General features: G+C 45.8%; 1 protein-coding gene across 2 annotated transcripts in view; it reads left to right on the top strand.

Moving 5' to 3' along the window:
- The window catches only part of SEMA5B (semaphorin 5B), a 295,097-nt gene that overhangs the window by 177,847 nt on the left and 99,430 nt on the right, over window positions 1-17,820 (top strand). For both annotated transcript variants that reach the window (XM_082262187.1, XM_082262188.1), the window contains exon 11: window positions 17,274-17,391. In XM_082262187.1, coding sequence (XP_082118313.1) covers window positions 17,274-17,391 — 118 coding nt within the window. The remainder of the gene's footprint in view (window positions 1-17,273; window positions 17,392-17,820) is intronic.

Raw genomic sequence — 17,820 nt, 5'->3', positions numbered from 1 at the left:
TTCCTATCTCTTCTCTCCTTTTTTTCCTTCGAAGCGCTCCTCTCTTCTCCCTTTTCCATTTCTTTCCCTACCCTCTTCGCTCCATCCCTCGCCCTGCTATCCTCTCCTCAGTTCTCATTTTCTTCTCCAACTTATTTTCCTCTCCACTTTTTCTTCCTCTCCTCTCCTTTCCACTTCCTCTTATATTCCTCTCCCTCAACACTTCTCCTCCCTCTCCTCTCCTATCCCTTTTTTCCCCTTACACTTCCTCCCCCCCTCTCCATTTCTTCTTTCTTGTCTCTTACTTTTCTTCTTTCTTTCTTTCTCCTCTCCTTGCCTTTCCCTTTTCTCTCTCTCCCCTCCCACTCCACTCCACTCCTCTCCCTCTCCCTCTGCTCTCTTCTCTCTTTTCCTCTTCCTCCCATTTCCCTCTCCTCTTGTCTCCTCTCTCTCTCTCCTCTTTTCCCTCTCCTCTCTTTTCCCTCTCCTCTCCAAATCCTACTTCCTCTCCTCTCCTTCTGCTTTCTTCTCTCTTCTTCTCTCATCTCCTCTCCTCTTCTTTCTTCCTTCTCCTCTTCTTTTTCCTTTCTTCTCTTCTTTCCTCTCTCGCTCCCTCTCTCTCTTCCTCTTCACTCCTTCCTCTTCCTCTCCCTCTGCCCCCCCACCCCTTTCTTTCTCCTCTTCTTCTTCCTCTCCCTCCCTCTATTCTTCTTCCCCTCCCTCTCTTCTTTTTCCTTTCTTCTCTTCTTTCCTCTCTCGCTCCCTCTCTCTCTTCCTCTTCACTCCTTCCTCTTCCTCTGCCCCCCCACCCCTTTCTTTCTCCTCTTCTTCTTCCTCTCCCTCCCTCTTTTCTTCTTACTCTCCCTCCCTCTCTCTCTTCTTTTTCCTCTCCTCTTCCTGTCCTTCTCCCACCCACTCTTCCTCTTACCTTAAATCTTATTTGTCCTTCCCATCTTCCTCTTCCCATCTTCCTCTTCCCCTTTACCTCTTCTTTGTACTCATTAGCTTCCTCTTCTTCCTTATCCTCCTCATCCTCCCCATCTTCCTCTTCTTCATTTTTACTTCTTCTTCGTACTCCTCGGCTTCATCTTCTTCCTCATCCTCCCCATCTTCCTTTTCTTCCTTTCCTTCTTGCTTCTTCTCTGTTTTTTCTGTTTCTATCTTTTCCTAAAACGTTGGTGTAGATGAATGCTCGGAGGGCGAAGTCTCAGTCTTTATGATCACCTTGTTATGTGAGGAATTAGATCTCCTTTATTATCTGCACAGTGTACCCAGTTCTGATAAGTGTCCATGGACCTGGAGGGACGGAGCAGACCAGGGAATAATTTTGTATATTTCTGCTTCCGATGAAGTGGAACTTTGCTGGTTGTTGTACAGCCCACAAATACAGAAATATATATGGGATTTACCACATTCGTTCCTTTGTGTGGCCCCACAGGAAGCAATGAAATGGTTGAGACATTATAGGCGGATGTGCTTTCTTGGTGCGTAATTGACCCCCCACCACCACCCCCTAATATATTGAGTTCCTGAGTGGAACACAGCCATTAATTTAGTTGTACGTCTATGAGCACTGTAGACGTGGGGTTGGTCTGACATCTTCTGCTGGTCACAGCAGAAAAGGGCACAACAGATGGACAAAGCTTTTGCTGTTCCACATTTTTACAAATATATTTCATAGACAGATAGGAAAGTGCTCAAGGTAGTGGCCGTCAGAGTATAAGGGTATGTGATTAGCAATGACTGAGAACTGATGGGATCAGTTAGCCACATGGTCCCCCCCACCTCGATCAATGAGTCTTCCCTCCACACCTCCATCAGTGAGCCTTCCCTCTCCACCTCCATCAATGAGCCTTCCCTCTCCACCTCCATCAATGAGCCTTCCCTCTCCACCTCCATCAATGAGCCTTCCCTCTCCACCTCCATCAATGAGCCTTCCCTCTCCACCGCCATTATTGAGCCTTCCCTCTCCTCCGCCATCAATGAGCCTTCCCTCCCCACCTCCATCAATGAGCCTTCCCTCCCCACCTCCATCAATGAGCCTTCCCTCCCCACCTCCATCAATGAGCCTTCCCTCCCCACCTCCATCAATGAGCCTTCTCTCCCCACCTCCATCAATGAGCCCCCCCCCCCCACCTCCATTAATTCCCTCCTCCCATCTCCATCAATGATCCCCACCTCCATCAAGGATCCTTCCCTCCCCACCTCCATCAATGAGCCCCCCCCCCCATCTCCATTAATTCCCTCCTCCCATCTCCATCAATGATCCCCACCTCCATCAATGAGCCTTCCCTCCCCACCTCCATCAATGAGCCTTCCCTCCTCAGCTTCATCAATGAGCCTTCCCTCCTCAGCTTCATCAATGAGCCTTCCCTCCCCACCTTCATCAATGAGCCTTGGCTGCCTATGACCCTGTCACCGACTGGCCGATTCTCCTTCCTTAGACCACTTTTGATCAGTCCTGACCACTGCAGACCTAGAACAACATTTAGCGGGTGGTTTGATTCTCAGAATCCAGCAATACTAAAATATGAGTTTTAGGTGGAGTGGCCCTTTAAATATGGAATTTCCCTTTGGGAGTGACATGTATATCGGGTAAATTGTGATGTCCGTATACAGAAATGACCCGTTTGTTACCCGGTTATCACAAATTTCCATGGCTCAGGACCGGATTCAGGGGTCGCGCCCAGAGCCGCGTACATATTGACACAACAGCATGGCGGCATTATTGCATTATAATGAATGTGAATGGAGCGGCGGAGCGCGTACATTCGGAAAAGCTCCAGGGACCCGGCTTTTAATTATCCGCTGATTACAGCTAATAGGATTGCAGAGGCGTCTTGCTGGTAAAACCACCCAGCTTCATCTTGGCCGATTTGTTCTTATTAACGTAATCGCGGCCTTGTTGCCGCCTTCGCTGACACTTGTGTCGCAGAGACATGTTACCACATTTACCACCCCCCCCCCTTCCCTTCTCAGATCATCAAGAAAGGTCTGCTGCACTGCAAACATCTCATCCCAACCATCCACCTGACTTTACATGGGACGCGCCTCCTTAGCGCCTCAGCCGGTGTAGGAGGATGTGATGAAGTGTACCTGTCTGCTGTACACATTGGAAGCTGATTCTGTGCGGAGAGGGGGGGGGGGCACAGCCACTCATTTATTACCTAGTTATCCGGATTCTACAGAGGTGCAAAATACATCAGACTTCAACATAGAGCATTCATAGGGACTGTTTTAGCCTACAGGCCCGGCTGCTGTACTAACCTAAGGGGTCCTAGAATGACACGCTGACACTTGGAGGTCCAGAACAATGGCAGACTGACACTTGGGGGTCCAGAACAATGACACACTGACACTTGGGGGTCCTAGAATGACACACTGACACTTGGGTGTCCAGGACAATGACACACTGACACTTGGGGATCCCAGAACAATGACACAGTGACACTTGGGGGTCCAGAACAATGACACACTGACATTTGGGGTCCCAGAACAATGACCCACTGACACTTGGGGGTCCCAGAACAATGACCCACTGACACTTGGGGGTCCAGAACAATGACCCACTGACACTTGGGGGTCCAAGAACGAGGACACGCTGACACTTGGGGGTCCAGAAGAATTACACAGACACTTGGGGGTCCCAGAACAATAACATACTGACATTTGGGGTCCAGAACAATGACACACTGACATTTGGGGTCCCAGAACAATGACACACTGACATTTGGGGGTCCCAGAACAATGATGCACTGACACTTGGGAGTCCAGAACGAGGACACGCTGACACTTGGGGATCCAAGAACAAGCACCCACTAAAACTTGGGGGTCCAGAACAATGACCCTCTGACACTTGGGGGTCCAGAACAATGACCCTCTGACACTTGGGGGTCCAAGAACAAGGACACGCTGACACGTGGGGGTCCCAGAACAATGACACACTGACACTTGGGGGTCCAGAACAATGACAGACTGACACTTGGGGGTCCAGAACAAGGACACACTGACACTTGGGGGTCCAGAACAAGGACACACTGACACTTGGGGGTCCAGAACAATGACACACTGACACTTGGGGGTCCAGAATAGGGACACACTGACACTTGGGGGTCCTAGAACAATGGCAAGCTGATGCCAGGGGGCCACAGAACAATGTCAGGGGGCCACAGAACAATGACATACTGTCAGGACTGTCTTATAAAATGTGGTAATTTTCTCTGTGGGAATGTGGAGTCTCAGCGGTGCGGTGATGGCGGTACGTCTTCTGTCACTGTCAGGTCTCCTCTATGTAGAGTCAATGATGGGGACGTTGGCATCTCTCCTAGCTTTTCTTGAACTTTTCCACCCACTTTGTTCTGTAGTCACATTCCAAACTTTTCAGTCGAATAAACTTTATATAACTGATTGCATTGTCTGCGTATCGCCCACTCACTCACCTGCCTACTCATCTCAGGCCATAGATGGAATTCTATCTAACTCAAGAATCTCTGGAAATGCCAGCCGTGCCTGGGGCCATGGTGAAGGCGGAAGTCGAGATGCCATTCCCATCTGCCTGCCAAATAGTTTTATCATTCTTCTGTCAGTGAAGGTCTGTGTGCCTCCTCTGCCTCTCTGTCTGCTGCTTCCAGTGTGGGCAGAGCTATGGGGTGGCACCCTGCAGTCTGTTCCTCACCTCTAGGAGGTGCTGTTTACTCTGTCTGGTTGTCAGCAAATACTTTGTTGCCCATTTAGATACAATGTAACATTTGTTTTTATCCCTAAACCTTCTGTAACTAACTAGAATGTTCATACTGAATACTGTGATTGTTTAATGAGAACATCAATGCATTTTTAGTGTTGGAGCTATTTTTATACAATTTTTCCTATTTTCCACATTCTTACACACCTGCTGTTCCATATTATCATTTCATATTTCGGTTTAAAAGACTCCTTCTGGTCTTCTTAATGTTTGAGTTACATTTTAGGTCTATCAAACAATATCAATGTAACCGCATGTTCAGAGGCTATGTAGGTAGTTTAAGTGTGGTGGGCGGTCCTGAAGTGGATAAATCTGGATAGGTAGGATCTGACCAAGGGAGACAATGCAACAACTTATCTTTAATAAATACTTTACAGAAAAAAGTAGATCCCCCCCCCCAGGAGCACTAGACCCACCCCCAAGCAACAGTAGATTCCCAGCAGCCAGCATAAATAAACACTTCAGCACCCGGAAACAAAATACCTGCCCCAAAACAGATCCCCCCCAGAACCACTAGAGCCCCCCAGGAGCACTAGACACCCCCCCCCCCAAAACAGTGGATTCCCCAGCGGCCAACATCAACAGAAACCCCAAAAACAGTAGATACCCCCAGCAGCACTAGACTCCCTCCAGCAATAGTAGATTCACAGCAGCCTGCACCAATAGACCCTCCAGCAGCCAGAAAAAAATAGTCCTGCCCCAAAACAGTAGATCCAACCAGTAGCACTAGACCCCCCCGCCCAAGAAACAGATTGCCCAGCAGCCAGAATCAATAGACCTCCCCCAAAACAGTAGATCACCCCCAGCAGCCAGTATCAATAGACCTCCCCCAAAACAGTAGACCCCCCCCAGCAGCACTGGACTCCCTCCAGCAACAGCAAATTCCTATCAGCCAGCATCAGTAGACCCTTCAGCAGCCAGAAACAATGGACCCCCCCCCCCAAAAAAAAAAAACAGTAGATCCTGCCTACCGCACTAGACCCCCCCAGAAACCAAAGATTTCCCAGCAGCCAGCGTCATCAGACCTCCCCTCAGCAGTACTAGACTCCCCCCCTCCCCCCCCCCCCCCAGCAACAGCAGAATGCTAGCAGCCAGCATCACTAGACCCCATACTCCCTACCCAGAAACAGTAGATTCCCCTCAATGAACTGTAGCTCCCCAGTGCCGGCAGCACTCATGCAGCCCCAGACTATGACACTCCCACCACCATGCTTGACTGTAGGAAGACACACTTGTCTTTGTACTCCTCACCTGGTTGCCCCCACACACGCTTGACACCATCTGAACCAAATACGTTTATCTTGGTCTCATCAGACCACAGAAGATGGTTCCAGTAATCCATGTCCTTAGTCTGCTTGTCTTCAGCAAACTGTTTGCAGGCTTTCTTGTGCATCATCTTTAGAAGAGGCTTCCTTCTGGGACGACAGCCATGCAGACCAATTTGATGCAGTGTGCGGCATATGGTCTGAGCACTGACAGGCTGACCCCCCCACCCCTTCCTCCTCTGCAGCAATGCTGGTAGCACTCATACATCTATTTCCCAAAGACAACCTCTGGATATGACGCTGAGCATGTGCACTCAACTTCTTTGGTCGACGATAGCAAGGCCTGTCCTGAGTGGAACCTGTCCTGTTAAACCGCTGTATGGTCTGGGCCACCATGCTGCAGCTCAGTTTCAGGGTCTTGGCAATCTTCTTATAGCCTAGGCCATCTTTATGTAGAGCAACAATTCTTTTTTCTCAGATCCTCAGAGAGTTCTTTGCCATGAGGTGCCATGTTGAACTTCCAGTGACCAGTATGAGAGAGTGAGAGCGACAACACCAAATTTAAAACACCTGCTCCCCATTCACACCTGAGACATTGTAACACTAACGATTCACATGACACCGGGGAGGGAAAATGGCTAATTGGGCCCAATTTGGACATTGTCACTTAGGGGTGTACTCACTTTTGTTGCCAGCGGTTTAGACATTAATGGCTGCGTGTTGAGTTATTTTGAGGGGACAGCAAATTTACACTGTTATACAAGCTGTACACTCACTACTTTACATTGTAGCAAAGTGTCTTTTCTTCAGTGTTGTCACATGAAAAGATAGAATAAAATATTTACAAAAACGTGAAGGGTGTACTCATTTTTGGCAGACACTGTAATCTCAATTTAATATTTCTATATAATTAAATAAATACATACATTTTATATTTATTTCAATTAAATATTATAATGATGTGTCCCTGGCAGCCCATAGCTGGGGATTTGGTGGGATAGAATTGGCTTCAGGGACCCTAGAGGGAAAGAAGCTTAGAGCCCCCGAATCTCAGCGATGATCACAGCAATGATCCGGGGTCTCTAAATTACAGCCTCTTTCACTGTAGGCTCCTTGAAGTCATATTTTGTGGATCATTTGGCTTAATGCCATCCTGTTCCTCTCTTTTTTCCCCATTATATTCTCTTTTTTTGTTTCTATTACTCCACCCTGTTTTACTCTCTTAGCCAGTCCCATCATGTTTTATGCTTTTATCTTTTATTTTGTCTCTCTTTTCTTTTGATTTGCCTGTTGTTCAAATTCTGTTTAGAAGCCTTCAGCTTTTCCCGGCTCAGAGAGAAGAAATAATAGCGTCAGCTCGTATCATTACAAATACATTTTGTTTTGTTTTTTTGGCTTTAGTCAGGGAGCAGCTTGCAGACTTAGGGCGTTAGATCAAAACTAATCCCCAATGTGATTCTAAATCGTAGAAGTTTATATGAGAAATGTGTCATGGGAATGTGTGTATGGCTTGGCGGGTCATCTTTCCTTACAAGAAATGGTCTTATTGTCTTCCATCGTTGTAGCGTGTAATTGCCATAGGGTGAACTACAAAATTGTATACTTAAGCAGTATTTAGGAAAATATTTTCTTTAGAAAGAAGGAAGAAGTCAGCAATAGGACTCGTATATCCCTCTCAGTACAGAGTAGACTCAGAGGACCTCTGGCTCTTGAAAACTGGAACTTAGGCCATTATTCCGGTCAGCCAGCTCTGAGGGGGTGTGGCCACCCAGCTCTACCTTCTGACATATTTCACTCAACAGGGCTTAACCAAAAAATGTATTTAATTTATAATTTAATCATTCTGTTTTGTTGTATATAACTCTTCCCTACTCCTGACACCTGCACTCTGTAGGTCACATACTCTGAACACTTGCACACTTTGTTACATACTCCTGACCTCTGCACTTTGTAGGTTCCATACTCCTGACCCCTGAATTCTGAAGGATGCATACTCCTGACTTCTGCACTCTGTAGGTTCCATACTTCTGACCACTGCTCTCTGTACGTTACATACTCCTGACCCCTGCTCTGTGTACATTACATACTCCTGACCCCTGCACTCTGAAGGATGTATACTCCTGACGCGTGTACTTTGTACGTTACATATTCCTGATGTCTGTACTCTGTATGTTACATACTCCTGATGCCTGTACTCTAAAGGTTACTTTCTCCTGGTGCCTGTATTCTGTAGGTTACATTCTGCTAACACCTGTACTCTATAGGTTACATGCTCCTAACCCCGGCACTCTGTATGTTACATACTCCTGACCTCTGCACTCTGAAGTATGCATACTTCTGACGCATGTACTTTGTACGTTACATATTACTGATGCCTGCACTCTGTAGGTTACATACTCCTGATGCCTGCACTATGTAGGTTACATACTCCGGATCCCTGTATACTTCACGTTACGTACCCCTGACCCCTGTACTCTTTGTTACATACTCCTGATGCCTGCACTCTATAGGTTACATACTCCTGACGCCAGTACTCTGTAGGTTACCTACTCCTGACCCCTGTACCGTATGTTACATACTCCTGATCCCTGCACACTTTACATTACATACTCCTGACCCCTGCATTCTGAAGGTTACATACTCCTATTTCCTGCACACTTTACATTACATACTCCTGACCCCTGCACTCTGTATATTACATACTCCTAATCCCTGCACAGTTTATACTACATACTTCTGATGCCTGTACTCTGTAGGTTATAGACTCCTGTACTCTGTAGGTTAAATACTCCCGACGCCTATACTCTGTAGGTTACATACTCCTGATCCCTGTACTCTATAGGTTACATACGACTAACGCCTGTACTCTATAGGTTACATACTCCTGACCCCTGCACTATGTTACATACTCCTGACCCCTGCATTCTGTATGGTACATACTCCTGACCCCTGCATTCTGTATGGTACATACTCCTGAACCCTACACTCTGTAGGTTACATACTCCTGACCCCTGCACACTTTACGTTACATACTCCAGACCCCTGTACTCTGTATGTTACATACTCCTGACCCTTGCACTTTGTACATTACATACTCCTGATGCCTATACTCTTTAGGTTACATACTTGTGACGCCTGTACTCTATAGGTTATATACTCCTGTCCGCTGCTCTCTGTATGTTACATACTCCTGACCCTTGCACTTTGTACGTTACATACTCCTGATGCCTGTACTCTGTACGTTAAATACGCGTGACGCCTGTACTCTATAGGTTATACACTCCTGACCCCTGCACTCTGTAGGTTACATACACCTGATGTCTGTACTCTATAGGTTACATACTCCTGACCATTGAACTCTGTAGGTTACATACTCCTGACGCCTGTACTTTATAGGTCACATACTCCTGATGCCTGCACTCTTTACATTACATACTCCTGACCCATGCTGTCTGTAGGTGCATAATCTTAATACCTGGCTCAAGTTTTTAAGTCCCTCCCGCTGTGAGCACAATTTTGCCACACCCACATTTTGCCATGACCTGCTTGGGATGGTGCCTCATTATTGTCCTGTGGGTGTTCAAAGGTAGACAGCCCTGGTTGCTTTCCCTCTACTGTAGTTGCGTCTTTAGGTGCCATTCTAAATAAATAGCACCACCATGCAATGCACACACTGCCCTGCGTGAACGCAGTTTGTGGTAGTGGGCAGTTAAATGTGCGTTTTCCACAATGCATAGGTCTGAAGGGGGCCTTAAACACACATTTTATTTATAAGGCTTAAAACTTTTTATCAAAAAAGGTAAATATTTGATACTTTGAGTTCTTTATTCCCTTTATACTCTTCCTGTGGTGTTTGTCCCCCTATAATAATCCTAATGGGCCCTCATGGGATCTCTCCGCCCTTCCATATGTCACATCACGTATCTCTAGTTCAATTTATAATTCTTTGTTAGCGGTTCTTAAACTCCATTTTCCCGGCAAAGTCTCTTCAGCACCCAGAAAAAGATCTTAGATCTTAGCGAGAAAAGAGGCAACAAATCCTGGGCCGTGCTTCGGCATAGCGCAGGCAGAAGCGGCGAAGATGAGCGTGATTTGTGTTCGCCATTAATAATTCATCACCGGGACGCTATCTCCAACAGAACAGGTTGAATTTTTTATCGGAAATTCTGTGTTTTTTATCTCCGGCGTGTCATTTTTCCTGCACCCCCCGTTCCATCTCATGCTCATCGGTCTCCATCATCTCTCACCTATTTGACATTCCACGCGCGCTTCCTTTAATCACGTTCGAAATGGCAGCACTTTAGCCATAGTGTTTCTTACGCACTCGGCTATAATGGAACGCCGCGAAAAAAAAATGACGAGATGCAAAGTGGCGCGCCGTTCAGGCGACAAGTGGCCAACACTCAGACGCCACTGATTAGAATCGTTCAACCCCATTACAGCCAAGGAGCCCGCGGGGCTTCAAAGATCAGAATGAATTAACTCCTTCGGCACCTGCCAGAACTCCCAACTTTAATTAAGTTTAAAGACCGCTCTAGCCCCGGGGCCTTAATTAATGGCCGCGTCCCGGGTGTATTCATTCTGGGTGGCCCTGCCACGCTTTTATTGATAAATCTCTCCAATTGGGGTTAAACGCTTCCCCTTTTAGCGAAGGACTGAGCCCACCTGCGTCTTGTCTTTTCCAGGCTAGAGTTTTTCTTTCCCCTCTTGGGGGGGGGGGGAGGCTCCAATGATATCCTGCCGATCGAGGGGGGACCAGGGGCCGCTCAAAGGAGCCATTGTTCTCGCTCCCCTAACCAAAACTCTGTACGCGCTCGCCCGCCTGTGAAAACTGAACGCAGACAGACCGTGGCCTCCCAACACAGAGGGCTTTGTCTAACATTTGGCCCCGCGCGAGGCCTTAGGATATCTCTGAAGATTTGTAAAAATGATTCTTCTGTGGAGGAGAGACGGAAAAAAAGTTGTCATAATCTTCCTATTTATGGACCCGGCGTGGCGTGTTTACACGCATCGAGGCCTCTGAATTTTTTTTGATTCTTCGCACCGCTTGGGTCACCATCAAACGCCGCTGCGTCTTCTCGGATGTGTGGCGGCTTTGTGTTCGCGGCTGCGTTTAATGTCGGGCGCCCTTTGAACATGAGCTTGAGTCAGAGTAGAGCGAGACAATGTGTGACTCGTATGGGGAGACGCGACAAGAGACCCGGCCAGGGGCTCGGTGACCAGATTTGTGCCGACGGCTGGTTTGCGGTCTGTATGATCTAATGGCGGTTATGTGGCAGGAAGAAGGAAAAAGAAGGATCAATGATATAAAAAAAAAAAAAAAAAAAGAAGACACAGCTGAGCTTAAAGTGGACCTTCACCCTAAAGGTCATGTCATGTTGTCTTGGCTCCTCCCCCTTTCCTCTCTCAGAGTCGAACATATACAGAAATCACATATACAGTATTATTAATGTCATTTATTTGTGTTGCAAAGTAGCACTTCTGCATTTCTTGCCTAGGCACGTCCCCCCCACCCCCCAATCCCTGCACGTGCATAGATGTGCTGCAAGGCTTCTGGTCCCGAGTGAGCCCTGTGGCACAGCTTTGATGCAACTTTACACTCTGGCACTCAAGAAGCATTAAAGTCGCATTAAAGTAGTGCAGGAACCTTTACATGTCCAAAGTCACATACTAGGGTTAAAGTGACATTAAAGCCAATTAATAAATAAATAAATAACAAACATGTTATGCAATAGTTTTACACAGAGCAGCTCTAAATCTCTTCTTCTCGAGTCCCCCGTCGCCCCCCCCCCCCTGGCGCCTCCCTCCTGCCGAGTGGCCTCATAGCAAGCAGTTTGCTCTGGGGGCACTCAAGTAGGCTCGTTCCCAAGCAGCCAATGGTCTCAGCCAATCAGAAGGGAGAGTCCCTGGTAAGCCGAGGCACTTGTGCACATCTCTGGAGGAAGATCGGGCTCAGGTTAGTATTAGGGAGGGCTGGGGTTCGGGGGTCCTTGCTCTGCACTGAGGTTTTTTACCTTCAAGCATAGAATGCATGAAGGTAAAAAACCTTGAGCCTTCAGAACCACTTTAAGGGCTGGGGTGTGCAGGTAGGCAGGCGATAGCGGAGTCGAAAACCAAATGAAAATTCATGGTACTTTGTTTTACGCATCATTCGTGTGCCAGCTGCGACACCTGATTTGTCCCCTGCAATAAAAAGTGTGTGATCCAACATGCTGGATTATGTTTAGAAAAACGAAACAAATGATGGCACAATTGTATGCACTGTTTTTGATCAACAGAACATTCAGTTTTTGTCTCATCTATGGCCTGCCTAAGGGTTAGAGTTAGTGTTGGCGGTAATAATTAGGGTTAGCGGTAATTGTTAGGGTTAGCGGTAATTGTTAGGGTTTATATTCTAACCCTAACAATTACTGCTAACTCTTAATTATTACCTCTAGCCCTACAGTAACCCTAAGTCTAACCCTAGCCCTAGCCCAATCTCTAGCCCAAACTCTTGCCCTAGCTCTAACCCTAACTCTAACCCTAGCCCTAACTGTAACCCTAGCTCTAACCCTAGCTTTAACTCTAACCCTGGCCCTACCTCTAACCCTAGCTCTATCCAGAGCCCTAGCCCTAGCTCTAACCCTAGCTCTAACTCTAACCCTGGCCCTACCTCTAACCCTAGCTCTATCCAGAGCTCTAACCCTAGCTCTAACCCTAACGCTAGCTGTAACCCTAGCCCTAGCTCTAACCCTAACCCTAGCTGTAACCCTAGCCCTAGCTCTAACCCTAGCTGTAACCCTAGCTCTAACCCTAGCCCTAACCCTAGCTTTAATTCTAACCCTAGCCCTACCTCTAACCCTAGCTCTATCCTGAGCCCTAACCCTAGCCCTAGCCCAATCTCTAGCCCAAACTCTTGCCCTAGCTCTAACCCTAACTCTAACCCTAGCCCTAACTGTAACCCTAGCTCTAACCCTAGCTTTAACTCTAACCCTGGCCCTACCTCTAACCCTAGCTCTATCCAGAGCCCTAGCTCTAACCCTAGCTCTAACTCTAACCCTGGCCCTACCTCTAACCCTAGCTCTATCCAGAGCTCTAACCCTAGCTCTAACCCTAACGCTAGCTGTAACCCTAGCCCTAGCTCTAACCCTAACCCTAGCTGTAACCCTAGCCCTAGCTGTAACCCTAGCTCTAACCCTAGCTGTAACCCTAGCCCTAACCCTAGCTTTAATTCTAACCCTAGCCCTACCTCTAACCCTAGCTCTATCCTGAGCCCTAACCCTAGCCCTAAATCTAACCCTAGCCCTAAATCTAACCCTAGCCCTAACCCTAGCCCTATCTCTAACCCTATCTCTAACCCTAACTCTAGCTTTAAGCCTAACCCTAGCTCTAACCCTAGCTCTAACCCTAGCTTTAACTCTAACCCTGGCCCTACCTCTAACCCTATCTCTATCCAGAGCCCTAGCTCTAACCCTGGCCCTACCTCTAACCCTAGCTCTATCCAGAGCTCTAACCCTAGCCCTAGCTCTAACCCTAGCCCTAGCTCTAACCCTAGCCCTAACCCTAGCTTTAAATTCTAACCCTAGCCCTACCTCTAACCCTACCTCTAACCCTAGCTCTATCCAGAGCCCTAACTCTAGCCCTAACTCTAGCCCTAACCCTATCTTTAACCGTAACCCTAACTCTAGCCCTTGCTTTAACCTTAACTTTAAGCCTGACCCTAACACCTAAGCCTAGCCCTTAGCCCTAACCCTAACATGCGACTTTGGACACAAAGGTTCCTGCACTACTTTGATGCAACTGTGATGCTACTGGAGTACCAGAGTGTGTAAAGTCGCATCAAAATCACACTCCATGAACAGAACTGTCATACTTTACTATTGGTGCTGATCTATTGAAGTCTATTATATGCAAAATGTAATCTGTTGTGGGAAAAAAAAATGTCCCTGACCCTTTTAAAAAAAAATACTCAAAACTCACAGATGTGAACTACAGTAGATCCATAGGAAACCATGGTAAATGGAATGCAGTGCGTTTCTGCAAAAGGCACTAAAAAATGCATAGGTGTGAATCAAGGGTTACATATAGTAACACACAGGAAACAATCTTTACAAACAATGTGTTTCTGGTTACAAAAAAATAATAAAATATCAATAAGGCTTCCTTTTTATGAGAAAAAAAAAAAAACAATCTGTGTTCATATTATATCCTCCAACACCTCAATGTGTCATTTCAGCTGCTTTGATGGTTTTCTTATTTTCTAACCAAAAAATGCTTTGTTATACATTGTTTCTTCTGTGTTACAAATTGTTATGATTGTTGTACACTGGCTTGTTACATAGGAAAGGTTGATTTAGCCCCAGGTCACACCGAATGCGGCTTTGAAATTGTGCTACTTCAGTCGCCGGTCAGTGCGATTTTCATGCACAGATGTCAATGCAAGTCGCACATGAAATCCCCAAAAATAGTGAGGAAACCTTTTTTAAATCCATGCAAGCTGGAGTCGCACCATTTTGGATGGTTCTATAGGTACAAATAGGGTATGACTCGTCATGAGATTTATAACTGTCAAATCGCATGACAAGTCGCAGTGGCGTGAACGGAGGCTAAAGCTGAACTTCACTCTCTCAATCAACGTTCAGTATTTTGAAATTCTTGACGCCTGCCGGCCTCACATATGTGGCCCTGTGTAAACTACTAACCACGCTAAGCCCCGGCTCACATTTGTGCGATGCGGGAACACTGCGAATATGCAGCGTGATCCCGCATCGCATCCGCACCCCTGGCAGTTCACACTGCCATATGCTATATGCAGGGGGTGTCAATTAAAGGTTAACGACACCCCCAGTTGCGATCGCATATCGCAGTGCAATCTGCAAGTTCGCACAGAATCAGATCGCAGTGGTGTGAACCACCATGCGATCCGATTCTGCTGCGGATAAAAAAAAGGGTCAGGTGCGTGTTTAGTGCGGATGCGGTGCGAATTCAGCCATACAAAGTGTATGGCTGAAATTTGCACCACACATGAGATCGCATGTAATTTAGGAGCAGTGCGCTCCGAATTACATGCAATCTCCATGATCGCACTAATGTGAACCGGGGCTTAGTGCGATCACGGAGATCGCATGTAATTCAGAGCGCACTGCTCCCAAATTACATGCGATCTCATGTGCGGTACAACTTTCAGCCATACACTTTGTATGGCTGAATTCGCACCGCATCCGCACTAAACACGCACCTGACTCTTTTTTTTTTATCCGTAGCAGAATCGGATCGCATGGTGGTTCACACTAGTGCGATCCAATTCTGTGCGAACTTGAAGATTGCACTGCGATATGCGATCGCAACTGGGATTTTTTGTTGTATACTATGTCTATGAAACATTAAAACTGAAGGCACAGGTTAGAAAAAGGCCTTGAAATTTGAGATGGTTTGAGTGCATGGACGGCGTGAGTTACAAACAAATGGTCATATTGCGAAAACTATCAGGACTATGGCTTAGCCATGGACATTTTTAGTGGCAGCAGGGATAGCGGAACGTTTTGATATAAGATTTGTGTAGGTGAAAATGAGAGAGTGGTGGCAGTTCACACTATAGCTTTTGTCACTCTGCTGGCTGCTCACACACCTGGGTTCCTATGGCAAATCACTCTACAGCAAGGGTAGAGAAGAGCGGTTAAAAACAAACTGCTCCAACTTGCTCACTTCACTGGCGGTTGCAATCTTCAAACAGTTGTAGTTTAAAAAGTATAAATCCTACAGCGAAGAGCTTTTTATTGTGAGAATCACAAGACCCAAACCTACATTTTGATCCATAGTATGTTTCTGAAATATTAAAAATGAAGGCACAGTTGCAGTTTAGAAATTGCCCTTCAAATTTGAGGTGGCTAGAGTGGAGTTTCAATGAATGTCAATGGGCGGCGTGAGTTGCAAACAAATGGTCATATTGTGAAAACTATCAGGACTATGGCTTAGCCGTGGACATTTTTAGTGGCTCTAGGGATAGCTGAACGTTTTGATATATGATTTGCGTAGGTGGCTCTAAAATGAGGGAGTGGTGGCAGTTTAGAAATCATGTCCTGATTTTTCAGCTCCCACTCTAGTTTTGAACATTCCGCCATTCATTCCTATGGGACCAATTTTGCCACAAAAACGGCGATATTTCATGAACCATTCAGCGAAACGTTCCACAAAGTAATAGCACACCAATCGGCAATCCGCACGTTTCGGTATATTACTGTCTATGTGGTGTAAAAAATGTGGGAGGAGTTAGGGTGGTAAATTTGGCTATAATAATAAGAATATATATGTGAGATAACAGTAAGAGGTCTTGCCATGCAAGAACACTTAAAAAATAAAAGGTAAAATAAATAGGAAAAAAAAAAAAAATTAAAGTGCCCCGTCCCTCCGAGCTCGTGCGCAGATATGTACGGTATATACGGTGTTCAAATCACACACGTGAGGTATCGCCGCGATCGTTAGAGCGAGAACAATAATTTAAGCCCTAGACCTCCTCTTTAACTCTAAACTGGAAACCTATAGAAATTTTTAAATCGCTGTCTATGGACATTTTTAAGTACCAATATTTGTCGCCATTCCACGAGCGTGCGCAATTCTGAAGCATGACATGTTGGGAATCTATTTACTTGGCATAACATTATCTTTCACATTATAGAAAAAAATTGGGCTAACTTTACTGTTTAATTTAATATATATATATTGGGTGTTCTGAGTCATTTTCTAGCAAAAAAAAAAAAAATACAGATTTTAACTTGAAAACAACAAGTGTCAGAAATAGGCCTGGTCCTTAAGGCTCCGTTCACATGTAGGCGTTTTGGGGCGTTTTGGGGGAGTTTTTCTGCTCTAGGATCAGCTCTCAAAACGCCCAACAAGACAAATCCTATTCATTTCAATGGCCCCTGTTCACATCTGAGCGTTTTGACGCTGTAAGCAAAACGCCCAACGCTCAAAGTACATGAGCTTCTTTTTGGGCAGATTACAGGCATTTTCCATTGGTCTCTATTCAATCTAAAAACGCCTGCACAAAAAACGCCTGTAAAAACGCCTATAAAACTGCCTGAAAAAACGCCCATAAAAACGCCTGTAATAGCAACACCAAGATGTGAACGTAGCCTAAGTGGTAATGCATAGAATGCACCTTCTGCCTTTACAACCGCTTTACTCTCTAGTATCCACCAACCAGTAATATCAGTTTTGGGTCAACGGACTCCTCCACAACTGAGACGATCGTTTTCCAACCAGCGGATCCCGTATAACCATGTCTGACAGATTTTTATTTTATTTTCCAGGACCTGCCTGGGGGCCCGGGACCCGTACTGCGGATGGGACAGTAAGAAGAAGCGCTGCACCACCCTGGAGGACAGCTCCAATATGAGCCTCTGGTTTCAGAACATCACTGAGTGCCCGGTAAGTGATGACATCATAGTGACATTATAGGGGGAAAGTTTCCGCGCTATTGGAGGAAATTAAGTAAATAAATGACTGCAGCCTACCTCAAAAATATAGATAACTATATTTGGTAAATGTGAGGAAAGGGGAGGTAATATGGCGCTGTCAGGCTAATAAATAGGAAAAAATAAATAAATATGTCTTAAAGTGCACTGGTGATAGGTGAATAAAAATCAAAATATATAAAACTTCATATGGTGAATCCTTAAAAAGTGTAAATAAGTTTGAAGAATTTGGTAAAAAAATGTGTATCTATATAATGATAAATAGATAGGAAAATTAAGATATAAGTGACAAATTATTAAAAATCAATGTGTAATCTTAAAAATATATGTATGACTATATAAAAGAATTATAAAGTGGTGTTATAAATATCTTCCATATATA

This window comes from Pelophylax lessonae, assembly GCF_965119305.1.
Source record: "Pelophylax lessonae genome assembly, chromosome: 6".
Classification (NCBI taxonomy): domain Eukaryota; kingdom Metazoa; phylum Chordata; class Amphibia; order Anura; family Ranidae; genus Pelophylax; species Pelophylax lessonae.
The sequence above is the reverse complement of the archived record's forward strand: the minus strand, read 5'-3'. Positions and strand labels throughout refer to the sequence as shown.